The sequence below is a fragment of the Ictalurus furcatus genome, chromosome 17 (genome assembly GCF_023375685.1).
Source record: "Ictalurus furcatus strain D&B chromosome 17, Billie_1.0, whole genome shotgun sequence".
Classification (NCBI taxonomy): domain Eukaryota; kingdom Metazoa; phylum Chordata; class Actinopteri; order Siluriformes; family Ictaluridae; genus Ictalurus; species Ictalurus furcatus.
Genome location: NC_071271.1, coordinates 9,595,093 through 9,617,605, shown reverse-complemented (window position 1 = coordinate 9,617,605; position 22,513 = coordinate 9,595,093). Strand labels below are relative to the sequence as shown.

The window sequence follows — 22,513 nt, the reverse complement described above, 5'->3', positions numbered from 1 at the left end:
CAGATTTGCCCTATTCAGCTTTCACAGCGAGGATGGTCTTAAAGAACATGAGTATGGAAGCGAGTTTTACTCACAGCCCCCCTGTCAATGAAAAAGGTGAAGATGTCCATGAAGATCCGCCTGGTTTCTTTTGAGTTGGTTTGCTTGTACAGGTCAGTGTAAAGGTAGCAAAGCTGTACAGAGATGAGACATGGAAACCAAGCATACATATAAATACAGTTTAAGCTGGCGGGAACGAGAGGAAAGTTGTTAGAGGGCGTGACCAGATAGAGAAGTCAACAAGATAATAATGATCAGAAGTAATATTAAACAAAATAAAAGAAAAATATTATAAAAGACACATACAGTATACTAGAGAGATCAGAATTATTGTTATACTACATCAATTCTATAACAATTAAGGATGTGTCAATACCATTTTACTCAATTCGAATTAACTAACATGCTTTGTATTTAGCCAGGTTCCCAAACTATTTGGGCAAATGACCTGAAATGGACATTATGAATTTTTTGCAACCCCAAGCTTTTTGACCACCATACATTTTTCCATACATACAATTCCAGGTCATAACCCTTTGGAAACCCCTGTATTAAGCAACCAGGGGTATCAGTGGTATCATAGAATATGTCATTTAGCTCTGTTTATGCACTCCAGTTTACATAGAGGCCATGAAAAGTGCAAAAAAAAAAAAGACGTCCATGCACTATACACAATAGATTAGTTAAATTGGATTGAGTAGGGTTGCAATGGTGGAAGTGGGTTTTATTTCACTTCAGAAAGGCACTTCTGTACAGCTGTATGTAAAGTATGTTTCATTGTTTTCCACTGTATCGGAAACCCATGTCAATGACCTTGTTGTCAATACTGCAGTGTGCTGCTGGCTATGAAATCCTGAATGCTGAGTGCTGAATTTTCAATTAAGTTGATATGCCATTTGGGTCACTTGCATGCACTGTGTAGACACTGGAAGCCCTACTGAAGTGCTCTCATACCCAAAGATTTCTTTGGACACCTGCTTCACTCCTCCACCGTTGTATGCACACCATTCTTGGCACCTTGCGCTCATTTCTAATGACCATGCTTACTGCTCTGTGTGCTCACGGTAGCCAGTTTCATGCTATCTATTAAATGTCTGTTGTAATCTATTAAAATACTGTTTAAACACCATAACATATTATATCAGGTTACTTCATATTGTAGGAAGTGTTGTACTAGCTCTTCTTGATATTTTATATTGTTATATATTATAACAAACACTTTGCGGTTTGTTTTGCATTGATTGCCATCGTCAATCGTGGAACACATCCAGATCGCCATGTTAACAACATACACTAACATTACATCACATCATGTTATCGGATGTTAATATCAGAGCATTTTATGAATAAAAGTAAATCAGCACAGTCCGATTCCTGTATTACTATTGATACATTCCTACTAATGTTGACTACAGTGTAATAATACAGATACAAGAAGACAGTTGTAGCAGTTGCATTACCACAGGAGCAGGGTCGAACTGGGACACCACATGGTGCAAAAAAGCTGCAAGGTGGGCAGGTCGACTCTTAAGTAGCTCCAAACTCTTGAAACAGTTGCAATGCATGTTCACCTAGAACACACAAAGACAAAGAAGAACAACATTTTAACAGTCATCTGAAAAGAGGAAGCAAGACGAGAACAGAGAGCTGAATGGTACCTGCTCCTGCTCATGTTCTGAGTCAAAGTAGTCATCCTCAGCTCCAATGATCTGAGAGGACGCACTGGAGGAAGCACTTTTCACACCAGGATGGAGATGCGAATCCTGCACAAGACAGGACAGAATAGTTCTATTATAGAAAGTTAATCACTACATGAAAAAGTTAATCACTTGTGTGATAGGTAATCTCATTAATCACATGACTGAAGTTCTGTCTCACCAGGTCAGAGGTGTGTGCATTCTCAGGTGAAGAGCATGAGTTCAGACTGTCTCGTTGTTTGCTCTTTAGACTATTCGAGTCTTTCTGCCCAGCAGGCTTAGGGGAAGCTGTGTGGTGGCGATGCAGGGTCTGTGAGGCACCAGTCGATATGTTTAAACATATTTATGAGATTACACAAGAAGAACACATAATTACACTTTCAATCTATGATGATTCAGAGAGCTATTGCTAAAAGTGATGCGCTTACAGGGCTCCAGAAGCCATGTGAACTGGCCTGGTCTACATCCACCACACCATCTCCAACAGGCAGGCCATCCTGTAAAACAAACACTGTTATTGTTAGTGTTAGTGGGAGTGTAAAAGAAAATAAATTGGTGCTCTCTGGGTGGGAGCTATGGCGTCACTAGCGACACTAGCCAATTGTGGACGTCTGTGAGCTCATGTACAGTCCCCTCCGAAAGTACTGGAATGTTAAGGCCAATTCTTTTCTTTTTGCTATACACTGAAGATCAAAAGATGAATATGAGATGATGAATCAGAATTTCAGCTTTCATTTCCTGATATTTACATCTAGATGTGCTAAACAACTCAGAACAGGGCACTTTTTCTTTGACCCCACCCATTTTTCAAGTGATCAAAAATATTGGAACATGTGACTGACAGGTGTTTCTTGTTGCCCAGGTGTGCCCTGTTAGGTTCATTGTTTAATAGCTCTGGATGTACTCTTGGTTTGAGCCCTGGTTTTTGCCTGTGAAGACCGCATTTGTTGGTAAAAAGGACAAACCAACATGAAGAACAGAGAGCTGTCTATGGGAGAAAAGCAAGTCATTTTGAAGCTGCAAAAAGAGGTCAAATGGATCAGAGCCATTGCACAAGCATTGGGAAAACCAATACAAAAATTTGGAATGTCCTGAAAAAGAAAGAAACCACTGCTGTACTATCAACCAGACATCAAGCAGGTTAAATAAAATAAATATGGTAAATTATATAGGAGGAAGTCAATCGCAATTCAGGTAAAAAGTATACTGAATATCTACATATGTGTAAGAATAAAAAACAGGCATTTTCAAAAGACATCTACTCAATATAATAGACATTGTCAAACAATGTGATATTGATTGTGAAATGACAATAGTGAATTGTATATTATTTTCCTGTTTCCAACAATTAAATCCATGTGAAAGCAGTGAAGAGTGGTGCCGGTTTCAGTGTACAGTGCCATTTGTCCACTACAGCTGATGAGCATGCATGATTGCTGACCCTGCTATTGTAAATGTCCTGAAGAGATGGTAGATTACATCTAATGATCCTTTTTGTTGTCTTGATTATGCACTCGTTCCTGTTACGTGAAGGAGTCAAACCATACAGTGACTGATGAGGTGAGGATGGACTCAACGATTGCAGTGTAGAACTGGATCAATAGAGCCTGTGGTAGGTGTTCTGTGTTCTTTAGTCTATGTTCCCCTGGTCCCTGATGCACAGGAACTTGAGTGAGTCCACAGTAAAGATCATAAAGCCATGTGTTCAGGGGCTATGTGGAGGAAATAGATGCCAACATATAGGTGCCAAAAAGTAAGAAAGGGAAGCAAACTCCGGTGTGGCCAATACTTAATAATTATCAGCTCCTCCATTTTTTATAGCAACCAGAGTCCACAGTCCTGCCCAATAATTTTATATGGGCTCACTGCACCAAGGTTAATACATTCACAGGTCAAAATTCACCTAGATAAAATCGGCACAAAGCGAAAGACACTACTACCAGACACACGTGCCTCCTTCGAGACCAACAACCTTTCTACTTTATTGAACTAGCTTACGCTGGGTGAATTTTAACTCCAGTACCACCATACAAAAAAAAACAACAAATCATTCTACAGTTAAGCTGTAGACGCTGGCATCTCAGGGAGGCAGTCCACCAGGACAGCAACTGCTCATCATTGGTTTTGGGACTGGGTGGTGTTATATGGTCACGTCAGGATATTTACAGATGATTCCCTGTAGGTGCAGTAGTTGGTGTTAAGACTGAATGAAAGAGGTAAGAGTTGAAATGCTCCTGTACTGATGTTTTATTTCCCCAGTCAGCCCATTGTTTCATGTCCATCAATAAATCTGTGATCCACTGACTGTTAGCATTTGGCACAGTCAGCTGGGAGAGCTTCAACTACAGCAGCTCTGGGTCCATGGTGTTAAAAGCCGAGATGCAAGAATGGTGCTACACAGGTACTTGCCTGTACCTGTTCACTCCTCTGAGATTGCCAGATTTTTCTTTTCTTGAGTAGAAAGGTCCAATAAGGAGCTTTTCAAAATGGTCTATACCACCGCCTATAAACATGTGCAGTTGCCTTTAAACCCAAAAAATCTGTGGGATAGAACATGAGGACTAAAGAAACAGATCACTTTCATTGCTGTCAAACAAACTGTAATATGATACAAAAGCAAGAAACTATTAAAAAATAAAAGACAGTGTGAAAAAAATAACGATGATATATGAAATATATATGATATACGAGATGGTGGCAAGCAGTCAAATAAAAATGTAATAGGAGTCTTGTTTATTGCTATATGTTGCTGCATGAATAGTCCTGGTTATACTTATCACATTAAACACTGCGAATATGTTTTAATTTAACAATATGGCTTCCATGTTCCAGCTTATAAAATAGCACTTGATCCAGTGCGTGCTATTATTTAGCGTTTTACTTGAATTTTTTGTAATGTGTGCAACAAGAGATAACTGTGCATACAAGTTTGTGAAGCCACAAAATACTAAATCAATGTGTCATAATCTGTGTGCAAAATATACAATTCATCATGACATTGTAGTTACATCAAACTGACAGACAGTAATGTTGGTTAGCTGCATTAACTGATCTATGCGTCGACTGTATAGTTGTAAGTCGCTTCTGATAAAAGTGTCTGAAGTACATCTTTAATGTAATTACTGTGTGAAGTGTAGCACCTGAATAGCTCTGTGCGCGTTTCTTTTTACTTCCTGAATGTCCTTCAGTAGCCGGAGAGTAGGATTCTTGACATACTCTTCCTTCATGTCCTACAAGCCAAGAAAAAAAAAAAGATAGACTGAAGTCAGTACCATGCCACCTACAGAATTCTTCAAAAAGGTCAACAACCAATCTCCAGCCAGTATGCAGGAAGACATAGACGGTAATAACACACAGTACCACGCTCATTAAAGACTAAAGACGAGCTCAGTAAGAGAAAGACAACCTCCATATGATCTTCAACAATGCAGCTGTCAGTTAGACCACAACAGGAAAAGCATCATTCTTATCAGCTGAGGGCATATTTCGAGCAGTGTGGTTACACCACATATTTATTAACAGAACCTGAGTGTGAAAGCAAATTATTAAGAAATCTACACAGGATTATAGATAGTGTGAGCAGGGCAATTAAGTCTCAACCTATAACAATCAACAGGGAAATTCTGACCTGGAATTCCCGTCTTTCTTTAGTCAGCTTCTTCTCCATGTTGTCCAGTTTCAGGCTGTGCATGACACTGTTCTCTTCCTTAATAATCCAGGGTATGGCAGGAGATATGAAGGGTAACAGTAAAGAGCATGTATAAAGCCCAAAATCACACACACACACACACACACACACACACACACACACACACACAAACTGTTAGAATTAAAACAAGAACGCCATTTATTTCCCAAGCAAATCCTACATTTATGGTCACAAACTACAACAAACGTAAATTAAAGCAAAAGTACCAATACCAATTATATACATTAGCATTGATAAACACAGTTACGAAAGGAAATAAGAAAACAGCCTAAAAGAAGAGGTGAGGCCTGACGGTACCCAGGTTAGTCGTGATGAGGTGTTGTGTTTTGCTACCTTGTATTCCCGCTTGCTCCGGACATGTCGTGGAGATTGTTGGAAAGAGACCGAGGATGCCCCTTTATCCTCTAATGACTCTAGGTTCAGATCAACTTCTGAAAGAGGAATCTGGGGTAACCCAGGTGGTCGGCCCAACACAGTAAGGGCCACATAGGAACCCGCTGAAGGGAATACAGCGGTAGGATCAGTACAGGTGCTTGTGTATTTTAGCAACATACAAATATGCGAAAATTTGTGGTTTAAGTTGTAATATTTATGATTTTGGATCCCTTGCTACAGCAATACAAGATACACCTAAAAACTATGCTGCTCTGTTTTACCAGCTAAAACAGCAGTCAGACCTGGTGGAAAATCCAATTCACTGAGGGTGAAAAGACAGGATTTGAAAGAGGTGCATTTAGCTTCTGGTAGTGATTACTTTCACGTCATGCCAAATTTACCTACAGTGGATATAAAATGTCTACACACCCTTACTGAAATCACAGGCTTTTGTGATGTAAAACCAAATAAAATTAAAAGTTTCATGTGACCTTGACCCCAACACAATAAAAAACAACAACAACAACAACAACAAAAAAAATATCTTGACTAGAGCTCATGTCCTAGCTGAAAAACAAAAACAAAAAAACCCCATCCGCAACGCATCACCATGCTTCATGGTAGGTATGGTATTCTTTGGCATGCATTCGTATGCAAGCAGGGTTTGCAGGTTTTCTTTTTATTGAATTTATTTTTCATCATAATTATCTATTTCTAGGGTTTCAATACAGATATGGAAAATTTTCAGACAAGATTAATCTTGAGTGTAGATGTATAACTGTAGACATATAGCTACTGTAGATCAACAAGCCTTAGTCTTGTGAGCCAAGGACAACAAGATGGGACGTCTGGCCCCACTGGTCTGTAAAAAACTGGAGTAGCTGCTTATTATTATGTAGAGGCCACACCAGACTTTTGCCTAGCTGTTTACTCATTGTTATTTGGCTCACATCCGGAAAAAAAAATTGTCACCTCATCCACAGACGAACACAGATTTTGTGTATTTTGTATTTATTTTGAAGTAAAATGCTGCTTTTTCACTCTGTCTGATAGGATTTTCTTGCAAGCAATGTTGAATACATACATGAATATATGATTACATTAAATATTCCACAAACATTTAAGATCAAATTTAAAACTTACATTTGATTAACTTCACCACTTCAACATGATTTGATTGTGTCACCAAGGTCCCATTGACCTAAAAAAAAGGCAATAAATATGTTCAACTACAATAAATTTACATTATGAATTTAACTTGCATTAAATTTAACATTATGATCACAATATGTAAGAAAATAGAATAAGAGATTCTGCCTCAAGTATCTTGCTGTGAGCTACACTGCTATCATTATTAAAAATTAAAATATACTCATATCCTTGCTGAGAATAGCTGCCTACTATCTAATGCCTAATGTTGATTATCTGATGTACTGATAAATTTCAGAGCTTGTTATGCACAATTGTGGCCAGCAGGTGGCAGACTGAACAAAGAATTTCATGTGGTGATAGAATTACACTGGTGGTCCTGGGGTACTCCTGCCTTGCTTATTTTGTTGTCTCCCTGCTCATACACCTAATTCAACTAATCAGCAGTCCCTTTCTGAATCAACATGGGTGTGTGAGAGCAAGGAAAACTCTAAAATGTGCAGGTAGTAGTACTCCAGAGTAAGATGAGGAAACTAGTGACCGAGAGAAATGTTTGCATTTCCTTTACTAAGACCCTAACCCATGTCTATAGAGGACTGGGCTTGTGCGAGTCAGGAGATGCAGTCGAAAGCGTTCATCTAATCTCGGCTTTTACGTGCAACCTAGATCACTAATTTGATTTGATGCACACAAGAGCCCTGACCCTAATGTTATTCACAATAGAACATAGAAAACATCTCAAGTGTTTAAACTGAGTAAATGCACCATTTTAAGAAAAGAATAAGGTAGTTTTGAATTTCATGACCGCAACACATCTCAGAAAAGTTGGGACGGGGCAACAAAGGCTGGAAAAGTAAGTATAACTAAAAAGAAACAGCTGGAGGTTAATTGGCAACAGGTCAGTAACATGACTGGGTATAAAGAGAGTATCTTAGAGAGGCAGAGTTTTATTTACATTTTACACAGCGTCCCAACTTTTCTGGAATTGGGGTTGTAGCAAACCAGTGAAAAAGCACAGAAACCAAAGTAAAATGATCTTTAAGCTCATGAAAATATTCCATGAAATGCATTATGTGAACCAGATCAAACCAACCAACCCAGCTATTTGTGAGCACTTATTTATGGGACGCAGGGTTCAGGGTTAGATTTTCAATTATATGCTCTATAGTAGGTAGTTCTTTTCGATATGTTAACCAACACCAGCTATGAATGAAATATGTGCTGTTCAGATTATGGGCAGACACTGCAAAATATAATAAGTGTTTCTAGCTTGATCATGATCATGCCATCCAAAAATATGCAGATTTTGACTTTAAATAGCCAGTCTGGATGCTGATTGCATGTTGGTTGCAGCCCCACTGTCATCTTGTGTGAAACGGGCTTAAAAGGGGCTCCACATTTAATCAAAGTGAATTTTAATAGTAATCTGACAGTTTAATTATTATTTTAACATATTCCACAAATAAAATTCATGTGCGCACAACTGTACTGTATATAACGGTTGGTAATAAATCTCCTGTGACCCTTTTTGCAACCCAAAGTTGACCATATATGCTGTAAGTAGGGCTGCAGCTAACAATTATTTTGATAATTGATTAATCTGTCTATTATTTCGCAGATTAACCGATTAGTTGGATTAAATTTTTGTTTCTGTATTTCTTTTTCCGAAAAAAACAACAACAACCTTATTTCACATTCTGCCCAGTGTTGTCCTTCAAACATTGTGCAAATTGAAGGTATTATATGTATCTATGTGGGCCATGCTATACATGTGCAAAGGCTTTTAAAATATTAACATTATATTTTGAAAACAAAAAAACAACTGATTGTCCACAAGCTTTAAAGCAGAAGTTAAATAACTATATTAAAAATGCTTAAAAAAAGAAAAGAAAAACAAAAGCACAAACTAGGTGTTAACTGGTAAGAGATTGAATGTTCTGCAGTAACACACATCTGAATACAGTAATGTTACTTTATTCTGTAAATGTATCACATTTCTTACATTTATATTCATGTTATAACTTCATTATTTACTGCGCTCATAAAAAAACAATTACTTTAGTTTCTAAATATAGCTAAATACAGCATCAAACAACACATTTGAGCAAAATGAATGTTTTAGACAGAGTTCTTGTGCTTCCTTTCTATTGCGCGCTGTTGATTGGCGCGCATTCGTGGACTCGCACTCATTCAGTCAAGTAGAACTCACTCGCTGTCAGGACGAGACTTGATGTAAAATGGAAATACTTGCATGAATTTCTAACATTTACAGATAAGGATATAAACGTAACAATGTTATTTCTGCGCTGAAGAAAACATGTCTGGAACACATTAAACAGCACACGCATCTGTCTCAGCGTCCGACACGACAAGCCACGTTAATACACTTACGAGTTTGTTTGAAGCGCTTAATATAAAACATTCATGTTCTGGACAACCTGGATCGTGCACTTTTCCCACAGCAGCTCACTCTGTGACCGCCGCTGTTTCTCAGATGGGCCATTATGAAGTGATGTCACTGACCGGGGTTATCCACAGTGACGTCACAGACCCAACTAATCCATAATGACATTCGCTGTCGATTATTAACGATTTTACCAATTACTTGTTGCAGCCCTAGCTGTAAGTGCATCGTAAACTCACCTTAATGATCCTGTCCCCAGTCTGAACCCCTGCACGCATAGCGGCTCCATCTTCAAAGAGAGAACACATGCGCACATTACATGATAATGTGTAATTATTAAATGGGACTCAGGCGCTTAAACTCTTATTATTTCTATGCACCTTCTTCATTAGGAAAATTGCTTTCACAAATTTCTGTGCTAAAATGTCCTGTACTTAAATGAAATGGAAAGGCAGAGCGTGTTCTATTCATTTCTCACAGCAAGTCAAGAGCATACGTGGCTCAGTGCTCCACCCTGCATAGACTGCTGATTATGGGATAACGCTGAGAATAATATTACAGGGAGGCACATTAGAGTGCATCATTACACACACACACACAGCGCCCTATCAGAAAAATCCGTAATGTCAAATATAAGTCTCAGTAGAACAAACCCTGCATTATAACATGACACTGAACGTGAAATAGAACAAAGAACAGCAATTGATTTATCCCAGTGCTCCATGTGACTTGTTATGTAATTTAATTAAAGATTGAATGTTTAAAGATTGAATGCATTTGGAAAAAAAAACACTGGCTGTTAGGACAGGGATCACTATTACTTTTTCACCCTGCACTAGGCTTCCTCTTATTTCCTCTAATTGGTAGTGCTCACAACATATCAACTCCTATGTTGACCTGCTGCCAAGCCACATCAGCCTCCATCCTGAGAGCGAGGGAGGGAGGGAGAGAGAGAAAAAAGAGAAAATCCATTTACCCTCTTTGACGAGCTGCACAAACACAGGGTTGTCTCCGCTCACTGTTAGGCCAAAACCATTCTCATCTTTCTGAATGATCACACATCTCTGAACCAGCCCTGAAAAGGAAGTAAGACAGAATGAGCTAAATGTACGCAAGACAACGTTTAAGTCAGCCCAGATGGTAATGAAACACTGTATCTGTGCAGTAAAACAGATAAGAAGCAAACTTCATAGTGAAGAATATATATGTGACGGTGTGAAGAAACCTGCTGTGGCTGAAATTTGGCGAACAGCCAGAAAAGATCAGAAAAATCAGGTTTGGGCCAAAATTGTGTTTTTCTACCTGTAATGTATTTTGACCTGTCAAATTTTAAGAACCCAGAAATATCCATCTTTAGTAGCTGGTTTATCCTGGTCAGGGTCACTGTGCATCCGTAGCCTGTCCTGTGAACACTGAGGCCGTGTGAGGCGGGAATTACCCTATGGAGAATTTAGAGAACCCAATCCACCTATTGGTATGTTTTTGAGAAATGTGAGGAAACCGGAGAGCCCAGAGAACCTGGAGGAAACCGACACAGACATGGGGAGAACATGCAAAACTCCATGATCAAACTGAGGACTGTGGAGCGGTGAGGCGGCAGAAGTGCTTGATGTACCACTGTGCCATTAATATATTTCATCAAAACAACATGCAAATGCTTTTATTAAATACTTGTCTTGGCTTTGGGCCTGCAAAGATCATGTCGGGTAAAAATCCAGTTTAACAAACACGATGGCGAATCCAGTAACGTCTGCCTAAAGATGTCTGAAACTTTGTTAGCTTTCGAAAGTGTGTTTCCTGTCACAGTGAATTTTACATTATGATCATGGGATAGAAATGTGCTGCAGTGAACTGGACATAAGCTTAACCAATTCAGTTTCCATTTTAAAATACTAGAATTCTACTCTACTATTTTTGGTGATGTTTTCTGCAGTAAACAGAAAATATAAAAATTTCACCATGTGAAGCATTTTCCCATGCTGCCACACAAATGGTGATGACATGCTTCACTAAATGTGTTTTGGCAAACACATTCTACAGTAAACTACTGAGCCTTTGATAGACATTTTCATAGAACTTCTGCAAACCAAACAGAACATCTTAAAAGGTGCAATAGCTAATATTTTTACTGTCTTTGTAAATGAATAATCTGGAAATATATATATGAATCACTGTGTTCTAGCTAGCCAGCTATAAAGTGTGGCTTCTTCCGGATCTGTTTCCACTTGCTGAGCAAAAATAAACATATTTTATGTACATATATTGTGTCCAAAATGTCACTTAATTTCTTGTTTATACAACCGTTGCAAAAAAGCAATATGGCACTCGAAATTGTGAGATTATACTGAATATCGGCCTGTGGCTTTGTGCCAAATGCTGAATCACAGCCGTGCTGATATCCAGTAAAACTGCACCCTTGCTTGTACAATACTGTTTAAGCATAAATGACACCGCTCTAAAGCTAATGCACTTTATAAACGCAAAAGAAAGACACTGAACTGATATATTAAAGCACCAATTAGGGCTGGGCAATATGACAAAAATATATCACGATACTTGAGGACATTTCTACGATACATGATGCATATCACAATATATAATTTAGCTAACAAACTGTCTGCAAAACAGTAGTAAAACAAACGAAGATTATGATTTTAAAAAATTACGTCAAATCAACAGCATCCAATCAGTACTATTTAATTTGATTGTTAAAAACTTTTTTTTTTTTTAAATACATCAACGATATCTCAGAAAAGGATATCATGTACTTATTTATAAAGATATCAATATACCACCCAGCCCTAGTACGAATACATTTGCATTAACAGCAGCACAAGAGTTCCCTGATAATGGAAACAGCCAACTCTTGGTGTGGAATCTAGGAGCTGTCAGAAAGTAAAGTAGCGGCGTTGAAACCTTGTTATTTAGCAAGTCAGAAACAGGATTAGCTTCACAATACAACCTGAGGATCTAATAACATGTTTTTAAGATTCATTCTGCAAACATCACAGAAAGCAGCAGGACAAAAGACTAGATTACACCAAAATACTCCATAACACTAAGCACCATTTATAGGCAAAATAATAATAGTCAATCCAGCTTTCAGACCTAGGGCATCCTGAATTTTGTTTCATTTTTGCTTTGTGCTTCACTAAAAACTATAACACAAAAAAAAACCTAGAGAAAATGTTTACCATTGCATCAGGCTGTTTTCAACCAAGGCTGCAATTATTATCTGAAAAATGTTACATTAACTTTTAAATGTCTGCCAATCCTGAACTTCTCAATCCTGGTCCCTGAGATCTCCCAAACTGCCTCTTTTTATACCCACTCTGACCTTACCGCAGGGCCGGCTGACTACTTGATGAACTAAGATATGTTGGGAATAGCAGTGTTCATTTTGGATTTAGTTTGAATCTTTTTTTCTGATGGAAAACAGGAATTAAAAACATTTGTCATTCTCGTTCGTTCTGAACAGATAAAATATTTTTACATTCCTGCTCCAGCATTCCATGCCCTCCGTTTTAGTTGAAAACCAGTTGGAAAGAAATAAAGATTACGTTCATTTATAAATAAATAAAATGGTTAATAAGGTTCTTTACACACAATAAACTATTCTACTTATAGGAAGCCTAGGATATAAATACAACTAAATGTTTTTTGCTGCTATCTAACGACACATCTTCCTGAAGCCAGACATGCAGGAAGTGACTAATTCTGGACAGGAATTTAGGCCTATTGAAAAAATGTCTGGGTTTAGACTATACTTTCTTGATATCACACTGTAAAGCAATTTTGTTCATTTTCGGTTTTCGCTTTTGTTCCCTGTGGTGTTTCTAATATTTCCAGCTAGCTAGTATTTTATTGGCCTAACTTTTTTCTAGGGATTAAGACATTATCATAATGATCATGACCACAGCAAGCAGACCATTCGACATTTTCATCTTGTTTCTATTCACTGAGAAGGTCATTTAGGCATAGATTTTTAATCCAAGGAAAAAATACATTAGCAATTTGTTTTAGCCATCGAAACAGGAAAACACCAAAACATACCGTTCAGCCATAATATTAAAACCACAGGTGAAGTGATAACACTGATTATCTCATTACAGTGGCACCTATTAAGGAGTGGGATATATTAGGCAGCAAGTGAACAGTCAGTTCTCAAAGTTGATGTGCTGGAAGCAAGAAAAATGGGCAAGTGTAAGGATCTGAGAGACTGACAAATTGTGATGGCTAGATGACTGCGTCAGAGCATCTCCGAAATGGCAGGTCTTGTGGGGTGTTCCTGGTATGCGGTGGTTGTACCTACCAAAAGTGGTCCAAGGAGGGAAAACCGGTGAACCTGCGACAGGGTCATGGGTGCTCAAGGCTTATTGATATGTGTGGTGAGCAAGGGCCCGCCTGTCTGGTCCGATCCTACAGAAGTGCTTCTGTAGCACAAATTGCTGAAATAATTAACAGTCACACTGCAACAATTGTTCAGGAATAGTCTGAGGAACATGACAAAAGGTGTTGACTTGGCCTCCAGATTCGCTAGATCTCAATCTGATCGAGCATCTGTGGGATGTGCTTGACAAACAAGTCCAATTCATGGAGGCCCCACCTCACAACTTACAGGACTTAAAGGATCTGCTGCTAAAGTCTTGGTGACGGGTCAGAGCTGTTTTGGTGGCACGAGGAGGACCTACAGAATATTAGGCAGGTGGTTTTAATGGGGCCTACTTAGGGCGGACTTGTTTGTCCAGTATATCCCCCAGATGCTCAACCGTATTGAGATCTGTGGAATTTGGAGGAATTTGGACTCTTGTCATGTTCCTCAAACCATTCTTGAACAATTTTTTGCAGTGTGGCAGGGAGCATTATCCTGCTGAAAGAGGCCACTGCCTGTAGGGAATACAACTGCCATGAAGGTCTGCAACAATGTTTAGGTAGGTGGTACATGTCAAAGTAACATCCAGATGAATGCCAGGACCCAAGGTTTCCCAGCAGCGCATCACACTGCCTCTGCCGGCCTGTCTTCTTGCCTCCCTATGTGCATCAATAAGCTTTGGGTGCCCATGACCCTGTCAGCAGTTCAGTGGTTGTCCTTCTTTGGACCACTTTTGGAAGATACTAACTACTGCATACCAGGAACACCCCACAAGTCCTGCCGTTTTGGAGGTGCGCTGATCCTTACTCTTACCCATTTTTCCTGCTACCAACACATCAACTTCGAGAACTGACTGTTCATTTGCTGCCTAATACGTCCCACTCGTTGGTAGGTGCCACCGTAATGAGATATTCAATGTTATTCACTTCACCTGTCAGTGGTTTTAATGTTATTGCTGATTGGTATATGTGTTGCTTTATATATCATTTTTGCTGTTTACTGTATGACTAGATTTATGATTGGTGTAGGGACTAAATAACATTATATAATTGGTCAAAAGGTTGTTGTTTGAAAGCTATAGACATGCTGTTTATTGAAGAACATCTGCCTTTAAAATTAAACAATTAATAAATAAATATAACTCAATCAATCTTAGCATGGAGTAAGCTTATAATCAAAAAAAAAATTTTGTGAAATCAACTTGTGAAGATGATTTTTCACTGTTAAGCCACAGATGTCTGTGACAAGATGCAATTTAAAAACAAATATCATAATTTACGTATATTCGTAAATTATTAAGTGATATGTAAAACATGATCTTTTATTGCACACATTTTTAATGTTTAAAGGTTCTGAACCTGAGGAAGTCTAAGGCAGTTTTGCTAAAAAAACTGAAGAATGAGCTAGAGGATTTTACTAACAACAAATTGCAGTGACAGTGAAGTATCTGCACTCCTGTTCAAAAAACAAACTTCCCAATGCAGTTCACACAAAGTGGAAAAGATGAATGCTAGGGTGGTGAAATATTTTCCATACTTTCACATGATTATGAGCACATTTTCCTAGCACTGCACTATGAAATAAAACCACTGAAGTTAGTGGAGGCATTATTGTAACCTCACAAGAGTTCAAATACTATAGTTTAAGTGAAATCATTGGAGTGTTTACCATCTCTCACTGAGATTCCAAAAAGAAATATTTCTAAATGTTGCTGTAATACAAGTAAAAAGAAACACACAATTAAGGGTACTTCCCCAGAAACTGCTTCAGGAAACAATTAGAGACAGCAGTTTACAGGAAAAGACATAATTTTATAAATAACATGCTTCTCTGACAGCTCTACGTTGCAAACCCATTTTCTCCATCACATAGTCATTAGACAATGACTAGCATGTTGTGAATTAGCATAAACACCATACGAAAGACGTGCACAAAACCTCTCCTCTACTCAGCAATGGCTGAATCTCTGATAATGTCTTCTCGCTGCCAATAAACAGGGCCAGGAACATATGCATAGTTTATGGTCAGGAAGGCTGAATCACAGCACTGTTTGAGTCAGCGCCTCAGCAATGACTTGGTGTCTGGGCCTTGAACAGAGGACAACTGATGCCATTCTGAGAGCTCAGCATTAATGTGAGAAGCACAGAGCACTTCAGTTCTCTGTGTAAACCACACACAGTGCACAGTTTTCCATCCTGGCCAACTGCGACTCAAAGCCAAAAGAGGAGCAAGAGGCAAAAGATAGATGAGCGGTAGAAGGGTTTACCTGTAGAGTCAAAGTCTTGTGCTGGAGGAACTGAAGCCTTGTCACTTTTGGGCTTTTTGTCTGGGGGGTGATCTCTGCCGAGAATGCTACTGGTTCTGCAAACAGAGAAATGGCGTGGTGGGTCAGGGAGCAACACACGTCATTTCATTCAACTAACTGAACAGAACAGAAGCAAACACAAAAAGGGTGTCACATGTGGGCGGTCGCATAAGTTTCTGGCAACATACTTGAATATGTATCTTTTAGGGCAGGGAAATTAAAAACTAAATGACAGATTCTTAAGATTTTACTGCAGGATGAATATAGAAGAAGAAAAGTAATGGAGGAGGATCACTACTTCATAATGAGTTCAGAAATCACTGATAGCATACCATTAGGTTTTCAAGTGGGCCAGACAGGAAACAGTTTGGATTGTTTAGATTTTCTCTTCAGGAAAAAGGCGATTATGGATCATAAGCAGCATGTCGTCTCTGAACAAATTTTTACTAACTAATTTTTTAAAAACTATAAAGAAATAAAATATAATTATGTATGAGTATTCATTTTGTGTCCACAGTAAGAAGATTAAGATAAGGATACAGTGGAGGATGCAAGTGCAGGTACTCAATGGGTTTATTAATGGTAGCAAACGAAACAGAAACATAATTCAAAGGCAGAGTAAGATTCAGGCAAGGGTCAGGCGATGAACAAACAATGCGAACAAGACTAGGCAAGAGCAAAACAAGAAAACCGGAACAAGATCAAAACCAGAGAGAGACAATCAATAATAAACAGCTTGGTATAGACTGGTACACAATGACTCAGTGTGTATACTTTGCGCCAAATAAGAAGACACAAGGGCTATAAATACACAAACTAATCAAGGGCAAAGTGAACACAGGTGAGAGTAATCATGACACATTAGGGAGACAACCAATGACAAGATGTGGACAGAGACAATACATGAACCAAAGCAAAAACACATAACATGGAAGGTTTTTTTTTTAGGTTTTTTCCTTCTTTATCTTGCTATTAAATGGTTATATTGGCCTTATAACCACATCTTAAAACCAGTAGAAGAGGGGGCACAAAGTCCCCCCCACCCCATGTTTATTAACATAGGAGAGCACTGGACAGAGAGGGTTCCAATGTGAAATGTGTTTACGTGCGTTCATTCATGTTACTGACTCTGCCAAATGTGGTTTAAATGGCAAATTTGATCAGGAAATTTGGATCAGCTGGATTGGTCAGATTCCTATAGTATGTGTGGTAAACAGAGGTCTATGTCGATGCACTGTCCCTGTTTCCTAAACCTCGATCTAGCCTTCTCTGTGAAAGCTCCCTGTTCTCTGAGGCAGTCAGAGATGGGTAACTCTGCAAAAGAGGCCTTTTTTAGCTGCCTGCATCACTGAGGGTCTCTATATGGTGCTCGCTCACTGAACAATTAGACATTCCTTCCTATGCCTCAGCCAGGCCATTTCTCCATAGAAAAAAGGTTGGCAAAACCAGATCTCATTAGAAATTACTGACTTACCTGATTGCTTTTTTGGAAAACCTGTGGAAACAGAAGGGAAGAGAAAAAAAAAATAAATAAAAAGGTAGGTTAACCATATCAACAGTACATGAAAACATACAGCCTTTTAAAGTTTTATCAAAAGACAAACTTTTATTTGTCTAGCTGTTCATTTTAAATATTCAAACTACCTCTCAAGCACAAGCTCTAGAACACAGAACCTGTCTATTTTATTCATATACTGTATGTACATCTTCATAACGCAAAACATTCATTCTATATAAAATATTTTTTTTATATACTGGACAGTAATGATACATCATAACACATATTTTTATAGATATGCAAGCATTTTTTTTATTTGAAATCATGTAAAATGCAATGAAACATTACCTTAAATAATATTATATAATGTTACACATGACTAATATAAGTTTAAAAAAGATCCATATAAATCACTCCAAACCACATCCACTCCTAACTAGGACACAACTTTTCCTAACCAGCTCTTTTCCATTCATTTCATCTGCATGGGTTTGAGAGGGATCCGGATAAACACAGGGACCACATGGTCAGAAATTATGTAATCACGCTCGATGTGGTCAGTCACTTGGGCCCGAGAACGTCAATCACTCAAACATCCACATGAATAAACCTTTTCAATCAGTACACCTCAAGTCCACAATGCCGCAACATATGTGCAGTAGTTTTGTGACAAATAAGAGTTACTGTTTTAGAGGGTTTTAGTAACTTAAACACTAGATTTTAGAGTGCACTATTAAGAAATACTGCAAATACTGGAATATAAAAGCATGAAAGTAGAGAAAATAATAGTCTAATTGACAGGGCTGTGCATATACAGTGAGGGAAAAAAGTATTTGACCCCCTGGTGATTTTGTACGTTTGGCCACTGACAAAGAAATGATCAGTCTATAATTTTAATGCTAGATTTATTTGAACAGTGAGAGACAGAATAACAACAAGAAAATCCAGAAAAACGCAGGTCAAAAATGTTATAAATTGATTTGCATTTAAATGAGGGAAATAAGTATTTGACCCCTCTGCAAAACATGACTTAGTACTTGGTGGCAAAACCCTTGTTGGCAATCACAGAGGTCAGACGTTTCTTGTAGTTGGCCACCAGGTTTGCACAGATCTCAGGAGGGATTTTGTCTCACTCCTCTTTGCAGATCTTCTCCAAGTCATTAAGGTTTCGAGGCTGACGTTTGGTAACTCGAACCTTCAGCTCCCTCCACAGATTTTCTATGGGATGAAGGTCTGGAGACTGGCTAGGCCACTCCAGGACTTTAATGTGCTTCTTCTTGAGCCACTCCTTTGTTGCCTTGGGCGTGTGTTTTGGGTCATTGTCATGCTGGAATACCCATCCATGACCCATTTTCAATGCCCTGGCTGAGGGAAGGAGGTTCTCACCCAAGATTTGATGGTACATGGCCCCGTCCATCGTCCCTTTGATGCGGTGAAGTTGTCCTGTCCCCTTAGCAGAAAAACACCCCCAAAGCATAATGTTTCCACCTCCATGTTTGACGGTGGGGATGGTGTTCTTGGGGTCATAGGCAGCATTCCTCCTCCTCCAAACACGGCGAATTGAGTTGATGCCAAAGAGCTCCATTTTGGTCTCATCTGACCACAACACTTTCACCCAGTTGTCCTCTGAATCATTCAGATGTTCATTGGCAAACTTCAGACAGGCATGTATATGTGCTTTCTTGAGCAGGGGGACCTTGCGGGCGCTGCAGGATTTCAGTCCTTCACGGCGTAGTGTGTTACCAATTGTTTTCTTAGTGACTATGGTCCCAGCTGCCTTGAGATCATTGACAAGATCCTCCCGTGTAGTTCTGGGCTGATTCCTCACTGTTCTCATGATCACTGCAACTCCACGAGGTGAGATCTTGCATGGAGCCCCAGGCCGAGGGAGATTGACAGTTCTTTTGTGTTTCTTCCATTTGCGAATAATCGCACCAACCGTTGTCACCTTCTCACCAAGCTGCTTGGCAGTGGTCTTGTAGCCCATTCCAGACTTGTGTAGGTCTACAATCTTGTCCCTGACATGCTTGGAGAGCTCTTTGGTCTTGGCCATGGTGGAGAGTTTGGAATCTGATTGATTGATTGCTTCTGTGGACAGGTGTCTTTTATACAGGTAACAAGCTGAGATTAGGAGAACTCCCTTTAAGAGTGTGCTCCTAATCTCAGCTCGTTACCTGTATAAAAGACACCTGGGAGCCAGAAATCTTTCTGATTGAGAGGGGGTCAAATACTTATTTCCCTCATTAAAATGCAAATCAATTTATAACATTTTTGACATGCGTTTTTCTGGATTTTCTTGTTGTTATTCTGTCTCTCACTATTCAAATAAACCTACCATTAAAATTATAGACTGATCATTTCTTTGTCAGTGGCCAAACGTACAAAATCAGCAGGGGATCAAATACTTCTTTCCCTCACTGTATCTATTATTAAGCAATCCTGAGAGGCAATTTTATATGCGAGGTTAACCTAGCCTGCTGAGTGACTTTGAGCCAGATGCTGCATTTGAATTAAAGGTGCATTGGATATGATTAGTCAAAATTGGAGCTTTGACAGTCTACTGGAAATATTTTTTACTCCTTGATCCCACCTTTCATTTTCGTCAATGTACACGAGGCACGCCCCAGAATGTATAATGGCCAGTGGAGGTCGTGTTACGAAGGACATTGTAGGATTGTCATGACCAAGTACTCTTCCTGGTATGTTGGTGTTTGTGGTGAGTGATAGTGTTAGCATTTAGTAGAAGTTCCCACTTCTTATTGAACGTCTCCCTTTAGTAGAAGGAGGGCGTTCACGTTAAGTCATTACAGTGGAAAAAAATGTCAGATGTAATCTTCAAGATTAAAACAAAAAAAGGCTTCACAGAAATACTCTGTCTTGGATATCAAATAATTGCAAACACAAAAGGTTTATCCAAAAAAAAAAAAAAAATACATCTTTGTTAAGTATAGGTGTGCAACAATTATTGGCACCCCTATGAATTCATATGAGAAAAATATATTTGAAGTATATTCCCATTGATATTTTAAATTTTTTAGTACACCTGGATGACTAGGAACAGGAAATTGCTCAACCATGACTTCCTGTTTCACAGGGGTATAAATATGAGGTAACACATAGGCCAAATTCCCTTAGTCATTCATAACAATGGGTAAGACCAAGGAATATAGTTGTGATGTGTGGCAAAAGGTTGTTGAGCTTCACAAAATGGGAAGCAGCTATAAGAAAATAGCACAAGCATTGAAAATGCCCATTTCCACCATCAGGGCAATAATTAAGAAGTTCCAGTCAACTGGAAATGCTATGAGTCAACCTAGAATTGGGCATGTGTCTATATTGTCTCAACACACTGAAGAGGATGGTTCGAGTGGCCAAAAAATCTCCAAGGATCACAGCTGGAGAATTGCAGAAGTAAGTTGCGATCAAGTTCTATGGTCAGATGAAGCCAAAATAGAGCTTTTTGGCAATAAACACCAGAGGTGGTTTTGGCGCATACATTGAGAGGTAGCCATATGGAAAAGTACCTCATGTCCACGGTTAAATATGGTGGTGGCTCTTTAATATTTTGGGGCTGTTATTCTGCCAGAGGACCTGGACATTTTGTTAGGATACATGACATCATGGACTCTATCAAATATCAACAGATATTAAATGAAAACCTGACTGCCTCTGCCAGAAAGCTTAAAATGGGCCGTGGTTGGATCTTCTAGCAGGACAATGATCCAAAACACAAAAATGGTTTACTGACCACAAAATCAAGGTCCTGCCATGGCCATCCCAGTCCCCTTGACTTGAAACCTGTGGGGTGAACAGAAGAGGAGAGTCCACCAGCGTTGTACTCACCAGGTTGTATTCTCCAACCTCATCAGGCATTATAGGAGAAAACTCGGAGCTGTTATCTTGGCAAAGGGAGGTAGCACAAAGTATTGACTAAAAGGGTGCCAATAATTGTTGCACATCCTTTTTTAACAAAGATTTTTTTTTTATAAACCTGTGTTTTGTTTTCAATTGTATGATACCCTTGAGAGCAGAGTATTTGTTGTGAATTTTTTAACAAAAGATCAAAAGGTTAATCAAGAAAGACAATTTTCACAGCCTTCTTTGCTCATATTTATCAAGGGTGCCAACATTAGCCGTGCCATCCACAAATGCTAATTAAAGCTCTAACATACAAAGAAGAAGCCATATGTGACCATGATCCAGAAATGCTGCCATCTTCTCTGGGCCAAAGCTCATTTAAAATGGACTGAGGCAAAGTGGAAAACTGCTCTGTGGTCAGACGAATCAAAATTTGAAATTCTTTTTGGAAACCATGGACAGTGCGTTCTCTAAACTAAAGAGGAGAGGGACCATCCAGCTTTTCATCAGTGCTCAGTTCAAAAGCCTGCATCTCTGATGGTATGGGGGTGCATTAGTGCCTATGGAATTAGCAGCTTGCACATCTGGAAAGGCACCATCAATGCTGAAAGGTATAGACAGGTTTTAGAGCAACATATGCTTCAATCCAGATTCCATCCCATCTTTACTTCTAAGAGACTCTGCCTCTCCAAGATACTCTTTTTATTCCTAATCATGTTGCAAAATGTTCCTCCAGCTGTTTCTTTTTAGTAACACTTACTTGTCCAGCCTTTTGTTGCCCCATCCCAGATTTTTGGAGACGTATTGCGGCCATCAAATTCAAAAGTACCTTATTTTTTTTCAGTTTAAACATTTGATATGTTTTCTATGTTCTGTTATGAATAACATGGGTTTATGCGATTTGCATAATCATTGCATTCTGTTTTTATTTACATTTTACTCAGCGTCCCAAATTTTTTTTTTTTATGAATTGGGGTTGTATCATGAGCAAGTAGTTGGGAAAGATATAAAACAACCCCACTTGAGCCAGGGAGTGTGAGCCCGCTCAGACAGCTTTCTAGTCTGCAGTGAGCTCTCACTGAACAAAATCCCTTTGAGAGCAGTCAG

General features: G+C 38.9%; 1 protein-coding gene across 3 annotated transcripts in view; it reads right to left on the bottom strand.

Annotated features, from left to right (window-relative positions):
* The window catches only part of arhgef12a (Rho guanine nucleotide exchange factor (GEF) 12a), a 64,433-nt gene that overhangs the window by 23,524 nt on the left and 18,396 nt on the right, over positions 1-22,513 (bottom strand). For all 3 annotated transcript variants that reach the window (XM_053646482.1, XM_053646484.1, XM_053646483.1), the window contains exons 2-14: positions 17,525-17,545; positions 16,012-16,106; positions 10,350-10,448; positions 9,613-9,662; positions 6,964-7,021; positions 5,779-5,942; positions 5,365-5,442; positions 4,877-4,966; positions 2,165-2,233; positions 1,918-2,046; positions 1,698-1,802; positions 1,500-1,610; positions 75-173 (exon numbers count right to left, since the gene is read on the bottom strand). In XM_053646482.1, coding sequence (XP_053502457.1) covers positions 75-173; positions 1,500-1,610; positions 1,698-1,802; positions 1,918-2,046; positions 2,165-2,233; positions 4,877-4,966; positions 5,365-5,442; positions 5,779-5,942; positions 6,964-7,021; positions 9,613-9,662; positions 10,350-10,448; positions 16,012-16,106; positions 17,525-17,545 — 1,168 coding nt within the window. The remainder of the gene's footprint in view (positions 1-74; positions 174-1,499; positions 1,611-1,697; positions 1,803-1,917; positions 2,047-2,164; positions 2,234-4,876; positions 4,967-5,364; positions 5,443-5,778; positions 5,943-6,963; positions 7,022-9,612; positions 9,663-10,349; positions 10,449-16,011; positions 16,107-17,524; positions 17,546-22,513) is intronic.